This window comes from Semicossyphus pulcher, unplaced genomic scaffold, assembly GCF_022749685.1.
Source record: "Semicossyphus pulcher isolate SPU_LCO1_2020_fin unplaced genomic scaffold, fSemPul1.0.p SCAF_1, whole genome shotgun sequence".
NCBI classification, from domain to species: Eukaryota; Metazoa; Chordata; class Actinopteri; order Labriformes; family Labridae; genus Semicossyphus; species Semicossyphus pulcher.
In genome coordinates, this window is record NW_027211603.1 from 214246 (window position 1) to 228156 (window position 13911).

The window sequence follows — 13911 nt, forward strand, 5'->3', positions numbered from 1 at the left end:
ACCTGCCATGTTTACTGCGATGAAAAGCCAAAGACAATCCTGACTCCCATGCATTGGCCGTCACAAATATATCAACGCATGACAGAAAATATGCACAAGAATAAATCTTAATGCAATTTAAATTGCACACTTCCATATGATATTTATGTGCATTTATCAGTTGTCTGTGAAATCATAATGTACAATGTGATGCACAAAAAGTTAATTTGAAATTGTATACAGCATACTGTACAACGAATGATTAATTTAGATACACATCACAATGATTGTGTGTAGGATTCAATGACCTGACATTTGCAGTGAGATCATTATTTGCCTATGCTTCCAGAAATTGATGAAAAAATTACTTGTCAAACACAAGTAATCTTTTTAACTGTGCCAAGTCTTAACTGGAAGGTGTTATACCATGGCATTAAAAAAACACACCTTCAATAATTAATCCAAATGTTTCTAATACTTTCAGTTTAACCAGTTCTGCAGCCGCCCTGTTGTTCTCATACATACGTTCATACCTTTCAGCTTGCATCAGCATCTGTGGCCAGCCTGCAGGTGTATAAAAGGATGGAGGTGGACGAGAGCTGCAGAGGTAAGTCTGGGAATCATGGCGTCCACACAGGTGCTCCTGCTGCAGCTGCTCCTGGTCTCAGTGGTGTCTGCGTCACATCATTTTGGGGGAACCACGACCTACACCTACAGAGGAAGAAACCCGGATGGAACATTTAAGGTGAGTCAAACAACATTTTAGAATTTGCAACTTGCATGAGTGATAAAGAGCAAATCAAATTTTCACCTCATGTGGAAAGATTTCTGTCATATGCTGGGAATGCTTGTCACTTATTCTGATGGAATATAAAAATAATTCATTCAAATTTAAAAGTGTCGTTTTCTTTGATGAATATGTGAATATAAAATGATTTATTCTGCTCACTGAAACAAGGCTACTGTGGAATTTAACAAGGGCAAATTAGGATACCTTCTACCTTTGAAGTATAAAGAAAACTCAATCATCTTTACAGGTTACCTGGCATTGAAGAATGAGCTAGAGGATGTCTTTATTACTTTTGTGGAGCTGGATGATCTTTTGGCTTTTATTCAGCCTGTTCTTCCCCTTACCTTTTCTGTTATGTATTATTTTATGTATTTTTCTCAGATTTATTGTTTTTTATTTTATTAATCTGAAGCCCAATAGTGACTTCATTGACACATTTCAATCATATTTTTATCCATCCATCCATTTTCTTCCACTTATCCAGGTCATAAATATTGGTTTTATGATTTTAAAAAATCTGTTTTAATTGTAAAAAAGAGCAACCATGTCTCACTGCAGAGCTGCTTTATTCCTCAGGTGGACTTTCGCTACAGGGACACCTACGAGGGCTGTCAGCACTCACACAACTGGTACTGTTACAGAGGTCAATGTGGTTCTAACACCAGAAGTCAGAGAGGCATAATTGACCAGAGCACGAATGCTCCATTGAATGAAAGGCTTTGGTGTGAAACGGAAACAGTCAGTACGAGAAATGTGCCGAGTGACAAACCTTTTACAATGAGGTGAGCTTTTGATGGATTTCAATCATGTTAACATTGTTGCTGCTGATCTTAACATGTATTTTATACCTTTATACTATTTTATAAATACATAAATTGTAATTTAATAACCAGAATATGATTACAAGAGTATGTGAAGTGAATTACCTTAAAACCCTCGAGGAGCTTGTAGAGCAACATAAATAATCTCTGAACAGTATTTATGTTTCTACCATTAATTTAGACACAATAAATGAGACAGGTTAGCACAGTACTTGACAGCAACTCAACAGTGTGATGAATCATTGTCATATTAGGGCATATAGAAACACAGAACCTTCATCGTACATGCAAAAACACAAACAGCTCAGTATCATACTCTCATGTCATAATGTGTAGAACTTTTCATACAAACAAGAAAGATAAAGAAAAAGCAAATAACAATAACAACCTGATGTTCATAAGAGGTATTTATTAAGTAAAGTTTGCAGAACATCCTCTTATTCACAACATGCTAACAGCTAACAAACTTGCAGCATTTAAAGGGTGTTTTTCTCGCACAAACCAGGGCAGCGAGCTGTTGTTGGATCTCAACGCGTAACTTGGTCTCAAATTGGAGGCTAATGACTTTCGTGGATTTGGGAACAAGATCTGACACCAGAGAACCGAACAGATCACCAGATATTGGTATTCTACCTTTCCTACGGTAAGTCACCTGCTTTCAGCATGAAGTGTTTGGCTCGCCAGGTCGGTTATTAAGAAAGAAAAACAAAGACATGCAAGTCCACAAACGCTACAAGCAAAACATCGACATAACTGTAAATATAGCTAGTAAAAAAAACCAATATGCTATTATATAATAATAAAAATGCTATAATTACATAAAAATTAGAAGGTTAAAAATTATTTGTGAAGAATACCGGTGCGTAAAACATGTCAGGAAAGTGGAAAATCCAACGAGTTTGCTTCAAACTTGCTCATCAACTTCCTCACCCTTAACATGAGCACATTCTTGACCTAGTCTGCTCAACCGGTATTACCATCGACCACCTCTCCAGCCATCATCCCAGTCATCGAAACCCCAACCCCAGATCCCAAACACCTGCGCCCCTCATCCCTGTAAACCTGCCTCACTGAAAAACTTTCCACCCTCACCCCCTTCTTAAGCACCTCCTGCAGCAGACCCAGCTAGAACAATGATCACTCTTTTTGACTGATGGTTTGTGAACAGTTTTATTTTCCGTGAACCGTGCCGTAAATCCACAAACACACCGTGTAAGACATAAAGAAACCAATCATACAAATACCATATTAAACACATAAACAATAATACCTTAAACATCAATAATATTTACAACATAAACACACAGACGATAAGTTCAAAAGCTTTAAAACAATCTAAAACACAACAGCGCTACATTAAATATACAAACAAATCAACATAAGCACCGGTCTTACCAGCCTGAGCTAACAAAGGGGCTAGGTTATGCTAGCGGCAGCTGTGTTGCTAACAGGATAGCACTTTACATACACACAAACAAATACAAAGAACAGCCTTTACATGCCAACAGTATAACAATCAAAATATAACAGATCTCGTACCTTGTTCACCTTCCAGCTGGATCCAAATCGTTAAATAGAGGATGATCGTTTAAAACCACTGCCATAGCCGCACACACTCACACACTGGAACTATATTATGACCGGCGTTATATTTACGGTTTGACAGCAGGTATGTGAAAATCCACCTTCAAATAACAGCCCCCGAAAAAAACGTTTGACACATAACAGAAAAACAACAGACTAACCTTATTTGTCATATGCTTCACGACACAACAAGTGTCCACCGCAGATACGACACAAATGACACAAAACACAGGCTAACCCAGCCAAGCTTATCTCTGCTGGGTTAGCTAGCTCTTCATGCTAACATTGGATAGCTCAGATGAAGCAAACAGTCTGAAAAGGAGTTACAACCCTTACAAAGGGAGCCAACTGGGGAGGTCTGGTTATTTGGGATGAATGCGCCTGTTATTGCCTTTTATCGCCAGGAGGTGCCGCCACAGAAAACGAAACTAAGAACTTCGAGATTAGCACTTTAAGCATTACTTGAGTATGTAAATTGTATTATAAAGCGTTAACCTGCTTTTAATCTGTGATCTCTAATAATGTTGTTGTAACTTCTTTTCTTTATGTACATTTAACTGTAAGTTTTGTACTTTGTTTTTTCACTGTATATGCTTTTAATGTCTTTGTTATTGTTTTGTGTATTGTGTGAAGGGCCTTCGAGGACCTTTTAAAAGCGCTATACAAATAAAATGTATCATTATTATTAAATTTGCACCTTTTTCATGTCTGTAAAAGATGCAACAAATATGACACATAAATGTAAAAATTAAATAAATATAAGAATATTTTTTAATGAACTAAACATTTTCAATGTGAATTACAGTAAAATTTTGTAATGTTATAAACTCCCCCAAACCCCTACCAGCATGAGATATAACTTTGTACTCATTCTTGTATTTGCTGTCAGTCATGTCTATGCTATCCATACGTGCATCTTTGTAATTCTTCTGATAGGATCCTTTTTGTGTTCAGGATTCTTAGCAGAAGACTGTCACTTACTCGTGTTAATGTGTCCATTCAAGGGTCCCTCAGAACTGCCCACGGACATACAAGCTGATTGCCTTTGATCCTGACGGTGACAAAGTTCGATGCCGATACGGAAATATCCGCAATGTAGAGTGCAGCGGGTGCATCCTACCTTCAGGCTTCCACTTAGATCAGGTTAGTTGAAAGATCTGTTTCCTAATACATCATACAACACTGTACTAAATACTAAAATATTAAATGTTCTCATGGTTAGGACTCCTGCACATTACAATACAGCAGAGCCACCGTTGACTACAGAGTTTATGGCTTTGAGATGGTGGTGGAGGACTTCCCAAAACAACCGATCACTCTGGCCTACTCAGACGGATCTCAGTCCTCCAGGATTCCACCCACGAAGAGGGCAAAGAGATTTTCACCAATACTACCACCAACAACCACATCCACCACATGGTGGTGGCATACTACCACACCAACAACAACTCCACCACCAACAACAAGAATTCCAACAACAACAACAACTCCACCACCAACAACAACAACTCTACCAACAACAAGAATTCCAACAACCACCACAGCAGCTCCAACAACAACCACAGTAGCTCCAACAACCACCACAGCAGCTCCAACAACCACCACAGCAGCTGCAACAACCACAGCAGCTGCAACAACCACCACAGCAGCTGCAACAACCACAGCAGCTCCAACAACAACAACCACAGTAGCTCCAACAACCACAGCAGCTGCAACAACCACACTACCAACAACAACCACCCCATGGTGGTATACTACCACACCACCACCACCACCAACAACCACCCCATGGTGGTATACTACCACACCACCACCACCACCAACAACCACCCCATGGTGGTATACTACCACACCAGCAACAACAACAACCATACCCACTTACACATGGTGGTGGACTACTACACACTCCAACAGACCAACAAACGCTCCATCCTCTCCTCTCAGTAAACTACCTTTGCATTTCTCCTTTCTTGGTAAGTCTGGTTTAACTCATCCTCATTATTGTCTGACTGTATTTTTTATGAGTCGTTGTCAACTTTGTCATATTGTCAGCATAAAACCTGCTGCTGCACTGCCTCATGGGGGGCCTTTTAAACTATTATTCATGCTGTAGCTCTGACTACATCTTAATGTGTGACAGTAAACACAGCTATGGCATTTACTGTAGGGCTAGTCACCTTACTTGCAGGGCGGCCATTTTCCTCTGACATCACGTTCATGGTGGGAAGCTCAAATGCTGTTTTAATGTTGTACCGCTGTGTTTCAGGCTGCAGATCCTAAACACAGGGAAGGAGGGGAGTCAGGTCATATCCAGTTAAATGAACAGATTTGATAACCCATTAGTTACATTAAAAACATTAGCATCAAACAACCGGAACAAATTCCTAACCATCATTTGATAGTCCATCCATCCATCCATCCATTATTAATACCGCTTATCCTGTTCAGGGTCGCACTAATCACTAATCACTAATCACTAATCATTTTCCTTCAAATCCAGTGGACAAACCTGTTCCCTCATGTCAGCTGGGACTCTACTTACCAAAGTATTTGCCCCCAACACCTGACAATGGAGTGCACATTCAAGCAGAGGTCAACAAAGAAGTGGAGATCAGAGTCAGAGCTCAAGCTGCATATTCAGTGTAAGTGAGAACCAGGGTTGGACAGTAACAACGTCAATTTACTTCACTACTGTACTTAAGTACATGTTTTGAGTATCTGTACTTTACTTGAGAATTATTCCTGAGGGAACTTGTTACTTTTACTCCGCTACATTTCTATGAACGTTACTCACTGCTTTTGCTCTGAAGTCAGCTGAACTGTGTTTGTGTAGTTCTGCGTGTGGTTACGTCGAGCAAACGTCACTTAGATCAGGTAGTTCATTTAGTGGTGTAATGTTCGCTCTGTTTACCGAGCACAAACTTCATCATGGCCTACAAAATAGTAGTTTGAATGCTGAAGTATTTTCAAAAGCAAGTACTCGAGTACTTTAACAAGTAATAATTGACTGAGTAACTTTCACTTGTATCGGAGTAACATTTGACCAGGAGGATCTATACTTTGACTCAAGTAATGAAGTTGTGTGCTTTGTCCACCACTGGTGAGAACCAACTTGATCAATGTAGAAGCAAAACATTGTCATCATCTTAGCAACGAATATCAACGACATGTCTGCGTTCTTTGTCATGTTCTCATGCAGAATACAGGACATCATCTTCAGTGGGCCGCAGAAAACCAAAAAGGTCAAAACCACCCATAACGAGTTCGTCATTACGTGGACACCAACTTCAGAAGACCTGGGAAATCATTACGTGATCTGCTTTGCTGTGGAGTCTAAGGCCGGGTGAGTCTTGGGTTTATTTCTTTTATGACTTCATTTGAGTGTTTATATGATTTAAAATGGTTCGCAATTATTTATAAAAAATAAATGTAGTCAGGAAAATGCAAAGGAATCAAAAGTAAGGAAATTCAAAGTCTTCAAATAAATATTAGTTCAACAATACAATCCAAACTGTAAGATATAGTGTGGTAGGAAGGCAGGCAGGAAGAATTGGTGATGATAGTTTTGGGACTTTTTATTGAAAATTCAGGAAGAAAACAAAAACTGTGGATGAAGTGGTGGAGACAGCGTGAACATGGGCTGAACATGTTACTTTTTGCTTCATGTTTGCTTTTGTTGCCATGGCTGCGGTTGTTGTGCTTCCTTCTTCAGTCAGCTTGCTTCCCCATTGGCTATTGTTTCGTTCCACGTGACAATCCACAAAGTGCGTGCTTGGCTGTCCTCTGGGTTTTCCCCACACACAACAGGATAACGGATCATAAATATTGAACATGTTTAATATTTACAATTTGAAATCGGTGTAGCCATGACGGCCTTCCGAGCAGATCGGGGGAAGTAAAATAACTCTGAACATCCCTCACACCACAGGAACATCTGGAGAGATCATCTTTAGAACCATCAAAAAATCTTTGCTTATGATTGTCGGACGGGGGGAATCAGGCCCAAAGTCGGCCCAGTTATCTTGTAGTGTGTACCCTGCTTAAGGCAGTGCACAAAGATAATATGGCAGAGAGCTGGTGACTGGTTTAATGTACTGGGAGCTAACCAGACAATGGGGAACAGGTGAGTGGGGGAATGGGCAGGTGAGGTGATTCTATAGGCAGAAAGGTGGGTGTGGCCGGGTCTGAAATGACAGCAGAGTTCGATCACAGTAATAACAATAAAACTTGATACATGAATGATAATAAGAATAAAATGACTTAAAACCATGACAGGTACGATAGCATGCGATATGATACAAACTGGACCATATGATACAATATTTTACGATTAAATACACTCTTATTGTCCTTGAGTACAAAACTCGTTATGGACTCAGTTGCTTGATTTAACTGTCCTCACAGAAGTACTAATAAATAGAAAACAACATATTAAGTAGCGCGTACTAATCATAACCACAAGTTACATATATTGCATGTTATATACACACACACAAGAGGTGGAAGGTTTGGCAGTACTAACAGTGAGCATGGATTGGCTTTGGATGCGGTGATGATGCATTTGATGTTTCTGTTAATGATGTTGATGATAAATCAGCCTCAGCGTGTTGAATCAGTGTTCTCTGATGTTTTTCAGGTCCAACGTCTATCAGTCAGATATGAGGTGTGTTGTGCTGGACGTTAGACATAAGACAGGTGAGTCTATTTACTACCTTAACATTTTGTCATGTGACTACAGCTGTAACAGTATATATATGGATGCTACACATCTACATACACAGATGCTCAATGCTTTGTTTAAGTATTGGCTACATGTCCGGTAAATATTATATGGGTGTTTCTGGAACAGGTGTACTAAAACAGCAAGGGGTATTTTGGAGAACTGCAATGGGTCTTGAAATAAAAAAAGGGTCATTTAAAAATGTTTTGATTCTATAATAATTGTACTTTCGTAATTTCAATAGAAAATATAAATGGTAGCTCCATAAAGGATATATAATTTTTAATGCAATGGTTAACTTTCATAAACTGTCAACTGTCACAACAAACACAACAAGTTTATGTTTGTTTGTCATGTTAGAAAAGTGTCCGACAGGGGCAAACAGTATTCATAAGGAGAAACAAGCTACACAATCAGAAGCAATGCAAAATGAAAAACGTGTAATGCGTTTGCAGTTGTGGGCCCCTGTGTGTTAGGTCTGCACAAAGGCAGTTTTGATTTTTGGCAGAGGAAAAAAAAAAAAAGAATTATTGGTCGATTGTAGAAGTAAAACAACGGAAACAAAACAGGAAGAGAAGTAAAAAAATAAAGCACCAAAAACACCAGTTTCTTGAAGAACAGAATATAGAAACAGCTGCAAGAAGCCTCGGACCTCATGAAGTGTTTGTCAGTATAAAACTTGTTTAGTAAATGAGACGCTAGAGGAGCAGCGCTGTAATCTTTCTCTTTAGAGAAGCTCGTTCTCTGATGGTCAGGGGTCACTTGGCTAAAGAAAATAATTCAAAGGGAGTTCATGATTGAAAAAGTTTGAGAACCTTTGAAGTAGAGAACATTTTTAAGCTGCAAACATGCACTTTGTTTTATTCGGGTATATTTAACTACCAAACTAATCTCACAATTGGATGATCTTGTTGGTACATGTACTGACTAATGTTAAGTACCACATGCAACCTCATTGGGCTTTTTTTAATACATAATATTCTTTTTTAAAACATGCGTAGCTCTCAACATAATGTGTGTTTTTCAATGAAAATAAAAGGGATTGCACATCTCTTGCTCTAGTGGAAGCTAATGTGATCTGCAAGCAGTCCACAATGAGAGTAGAGGTTGACAAATCAACGTTTCCCAGACTACATGAGGATCATCTGCAGCTCAATGACCCGTCCAACGTCGTCTGCAGCCTGCAGACACACTCAAACAGCACTCATGTCATCGCCATCATCCCCCTCAACGCCTGCGGCACTCAGATCGAGGTAACGGGGTCATTTGTTCCTTTTTTAGTTGTTGCTTTTTCCTTCTTAACAGTGTGAGGACTGAATGCATATCCTCTTACTCTGCAGGAAGATGACAAGTACCTAAAGTTCAAGAATGAAATCAGCACAGTTGACAACAAAAAAGACCTGATCACCAGGAAACACCTGCTGGAAGTTAAGTTCTACTGTCAGTACCCCAAACGGGGGAACGTGACTGAGGCCTTCACAGCACACAGAAATATTACCACAGTGTGGGAGAAAGGCTTTGGAAAGTTCACGTACCAGTTTGAGTTCTTTCCTAACGCCCAGTTCCAGACCATGATGGATCCGAGCTCTTACCCTCTGGAGTACGGCTTAGGGAACAGGATCTACATGCAGATCGAGGCCACGTCTTCAGTCAACAACACCGAGCTGTTTGTGGAGTCCTGCAGAGCTTCGCCATATGACAACCCCAACTACCGGCCAACCTACCCCATCATTGATAATGGGTAGGCATGAGTACGCCCCCTAGTGGCAGCAGAGGACATAACAAAACATTTTATGTATATTTCATCTATTTAATTGATTTATTTGAAAACATTTCACAACAATATGTTCAGTTTTTTTATCTGCTTATTTTTAAAACATTTTTATTTGTTGTCACAGCTATTCCCCAAGTTTACAGATACACACATGTTCTTTGTATTTGTCTATGCAGTTGTTTAACAGAGATATCTGTTCGCCCACGTTTATGTCGGCTATTAATTTCAAACAAGCTCTGATTCCAGTTAGGGAGTGTTTTTTTGTTTGTTTTTTCTGTTTATCTTCTGCTTTTATCGACACTCTCAAAACAATAACTCCTCTGCCCATGAACTTTTTTATTTGCTCTGACAGGTGCAACGTGGACTCAACTGTTAGAATCCATTCTCCTGCCCATAGCAGACAGTTCAGGTTCAGCATGGAGGCCTTCAAGTTCATTGGCTTACACGACCAGGTGAAGAATGCACTTTGTGGTTAGACTGGAGAAACTCAAGTTTTTTTTTAATCTAACAGGATTTATAAAATGATGTCTGAGTTGGTTGTACAGTGCATAGAGACATTGAAATATTAATGCTTTCAGTCCATAGACTGTAAAAGATGGCCGACATGGCAGCTCCCTAAGGGCCCGATCAGACAGAGCGTGTTTTGCAGGCTGTAAAACTGGAGCCGCACCGCACTGCCTTTTTTGTTGACTTCCTGACATAATGAGCACATGTCCTGTTGTATTCAGGTGTACATCAGCTGCTCAGTCCTGATGTGTCAAGCAGGAGACCCCAACACCAGGTGCTCGAAGGGATGCCTCAACTCCACACTGTCCCCTAGTCTATACAATCACAAGCGTAAGAGAGCGGCTGTCACCCAGAGTTCGGCGCACTTCATTTCCCAGGGTCCCCTGCAGTTGAGGAGATCAGCGAGATCAGCATCAGACGGGACAGAAAGTCCAGGTAGGAAAACAGGAAGTGCTTTCTTCACAGCACACCTGCCTTGTTTGACTCCCAGTTTGGACATGATCAGATTCAAGTTGTGCTTCTCTTTTCTCCAGGGATCAACCTGAATCTCAACCTGGTTTTCATCGCTGGATGTCTTCTTGCAGCTGTTGGCATGATCAGCGGAGTGGCCGTGTACAAAGCCAAAATATCAGGGGTGAAATACCAGCCTCTGCCCACACTTGAAAGTTAAGGCAGCAGTGTGGGCAGAGAAACAATTCCATATTAATTACACTGGAATATAAGCAGTTATTTAGATTATGTCTGCTGAGGGATTTGGGTGTTCATGTATCTAATTATGTGCAAATTAAAATGAAGGAATTTTTCGACCTCTTAAGATTCGTCCACAACTGTGTAAACTTGACACACACCTGTGAAGAGAGATCTGTACCTGTGCAAATAGAAAATCACATAATAAGTTTGACATAAACTGAAAGGATGATCATGTAGCACTGCAGCTGCTGGGTGATTGTTCAGTTGTGTTTCTTTTATCCGATTAAGCTTTACAACATCTTTCAGCTATATCATGTTACTGTTTGATTTAAAGGAAGTTGATTGTTGACTGTTTTGTCTCATCATAAGTTTAAATAAAAATCTTTAACAGGCCGTCATGTCATGTTCAAAATCCTTTATGGCTTAACCTTAGACAGTAACACAATATGATACAATACAACAATACCATGCAGTATACTTAAACATGATGCAATACAGAACGATACAATACAGTTTTTGTCACGAATATCATCTCTATAGACACCACAAATTTGAGGTGGGTCGGATGAAAGCCCTAGGAGGACTTTGTTAAAGTATGACCCCTGAAAATGGCCCAAAGTACACTGTTTTTTTGACAAAGAAATCAAAATGGCAGACTTCCTGTTGGTTTTACAGTATGGGTCCAAGAGGCTTTTGTGTAGGTCTAGGCATGATACATACGTGTAGCAAATTTCATAAATCTAGGTTAAACATGCTGAATTGTAGGGAGTGCCACTGAGTCGTTTAGCCCCGTCCACTAACAAAACCTACGTTTTCCCCACTAATGACATGTCTACTCAGTTTCATGGCTGCACAAGTATATTAAGCCCCAAAAAAAATAAATTCCTGTTGGCGAAAAACGCATTGCCATGGCAACAGAAAGAGACGTATACTTATGATTCCTTTCATTATGAAGCATGGCAAAGGCCTTGGGATGTTTGGAACCACAGGTGAAGGGGCTACGAGCTGAGTTGTAACAGCGTGACTTTTTATGGAGAATAATTTTTTGCCGCAACGCCATGGCCACGCCCCCCGATGAAAAGTCACAGATTTTTCTCCAAACCTTAATGGTAAATGGACTGGTCTTATGTATTTTACTATTTTCTAGTCTTGGACCACTCAAAGCTGCTTTTACACTACATGCCACATTCACCCATTCACACACATTCACACTCTGATGGTAAAGGCCTAAGTGCCAATCTCCAATCAGATCTATGCCCATTCATATGCCCAAGGACACTTCAACATGTGACTGTATCAGTCAAGAATCGAAACCCCAACCTTCTGATCGAGAGACGAAGACTCTGCCACTGAGTCAGGGATCGAACCCCCAACCTTCTGAACGAGAGGCGACGACTCTGCCACTGAGTCAGGGATCAAACCCCCAACCTTCTGATCGAGAGATGAAGACTCTGCCACTCAGTCAGGGATCGAACCCCCAACCTTCTGATCGAGAGGCGACGACTCTGCCACTGAGTCAGGGATCGAACCCCCAACCTTCTGATCGAGAGATGAAGACTCTGCCACTCAGTCAGGGATCGAACCCCCAACCTTCTGATCGAGAGATGAAGACTCTGCCACTAAATCAGGGACCGAACCCCCAACCTTCTGATCGAGAGGCGAAGACTCTGCCACTGAGTCAGGGATCGAACCCCCAACCTTCTGATCGAGAGGCGAAGACTCTGCCACTGAGTCAGGGATCGAACCCCCAACCTTCTGATCGAGAGATGTAGACTCTGCCACTGAGTCAGGGATCGAACCCCCAACCTTCTGATCGAGAGGAGACGACTCTGCCACTGAGTCAGGGATCGAACCCCCAACCTTCTGATCGAGGTGAGACGACTCTGCCACTGAGTCAGGGATCGAACCCCCAACCTTCTGATCGAGAGGCGACGACTCTGCCACTGAGTCAGGGATCGAACCCCCAACCTTCTGATCGAGAGGCGACGACTCTGCCACTGAGTCAGGGATCGAACCCCCAACCTTCTGATCGAGGTGAGACAACTCTGCCACTAAATCAGGGATCGAACCTCCAACCTTCTGATCGAGAGATGACGACTCTGCCACTGAGTCAGGGATCGAACCCCCAACCTTCTGATCGAGAGGAGACGACTCTGCCACTGAGTCAGGGATCGAACCCCCAACCTTCTGATCGAGGTGAGACGACTCTGCCACTGAGTCAGGGATCGAACCCCCAACCTTCTGATCGAGAGGCGACGACTCTGCCACTGAGTCAGGGATCGAACCCCCAACCTTCTGATCGAGAGGCGACGACTCTGCCACTGAGTCAGGGATCGAACCCCCAACCTTCTGATCGAGAGGCGACGACTCTGCCACTGAGTCAGGGATCGAACCCCCAACCTTCTGATCGAGAGGAGACGACTCGATTGACGGCGCAGTAGCTTGTGGCGTAAAGCATGAAATGTCCTGTTATTTCCTGTCACCAAAAGGTGGATCTAGGACTATCACTGAATAATGCCATATAAATGTGTTCAGGCCTTATCATACATCGAAAGTCTGAGTCAGATTGGAACTTGTACAGCCGAGTTACATACCACTTACTGTTTCGTTTAATTGTGGACTTCCAGTTGCAGCTGGGCTGAAATAGATATTTTGCTCCGAAGGAGAAGTAGAAAAAATGAGGTAACACAAAAGTTTGCGGGGAAAAGTATACCTAAAAAAAATTCTCGCAGTGACCCCTTGGGGCTTCGTAACAATTTGATCATCTTCTCAGTTGGTGTAGCTTATGTTCACATCCGTGCCAGGGCTGTAATAAATAAAAAGGTTTTCTGAAATTGATTGGAATAATAGATATGACTGATTTGTTTTACAGTTTTCTTTCGGTTTGCCACTAAATCAGCTTCCGTGTTCAATAACAACATTCCTACCCCGCCTTTTTATGTAAGTCGTTTTTTTTATCGTCAGCACATCTGAAAGAATGAAAACAAAACAAAACGCAGTGTGTGATACAGGTGTTAGCTATTCAGGTGTACTGAACCATTACCTG

At 41.2% G+C, this 13911-nt stretch overlaps 1 protein-coding gene and 1 long non-coding RNA gene across 2 annotated transcripts; both read left to right on the plus strand.

The window, feature by feature from the left end:
* Positions 1 to 4968: 4968 nt before the first annotated feature.
* LOC138593402 (uncharacterized) lies at positions 4969 to 6513 on the plus strand. The gene is made up of 3 exons (XR_011308321.1): positions 4969 to 5147; positions 5675 to 5816; positions 6374 to 6513. It is a non-coding gene; the product is annotated as an uncharacterized lncRNA (long non-coding RNA).
* A 1309-nt stretch (positions 6514 to 7822) lies between these two features.
* Positions 7823 to 11258, plus strand: LOC138587948 (CUB and zona pellucida-like domain-containing protein 1). The gene is made up of 6 exons (XM_069658012.1): positions 7823 to 7869; positions 8957 to 9147; positions 9235 to 9635; positions 10021 to 10120; positions 10397 to 10604; positions 10709 to 11258. Exons 1-6 carry the CDS (start codon positions 7833 to 7835, stop codon positions 10843 to 10845), a joined length of 1074 nt encoding a protein of 357 aa, XP_069514113.1. The 5' UTR covers positions 7823 to 7832; the 3' UTR covers positions 10846 to 11258.
* Positions 11259 to 13911: the final 2653 nt, after the last annotated feature.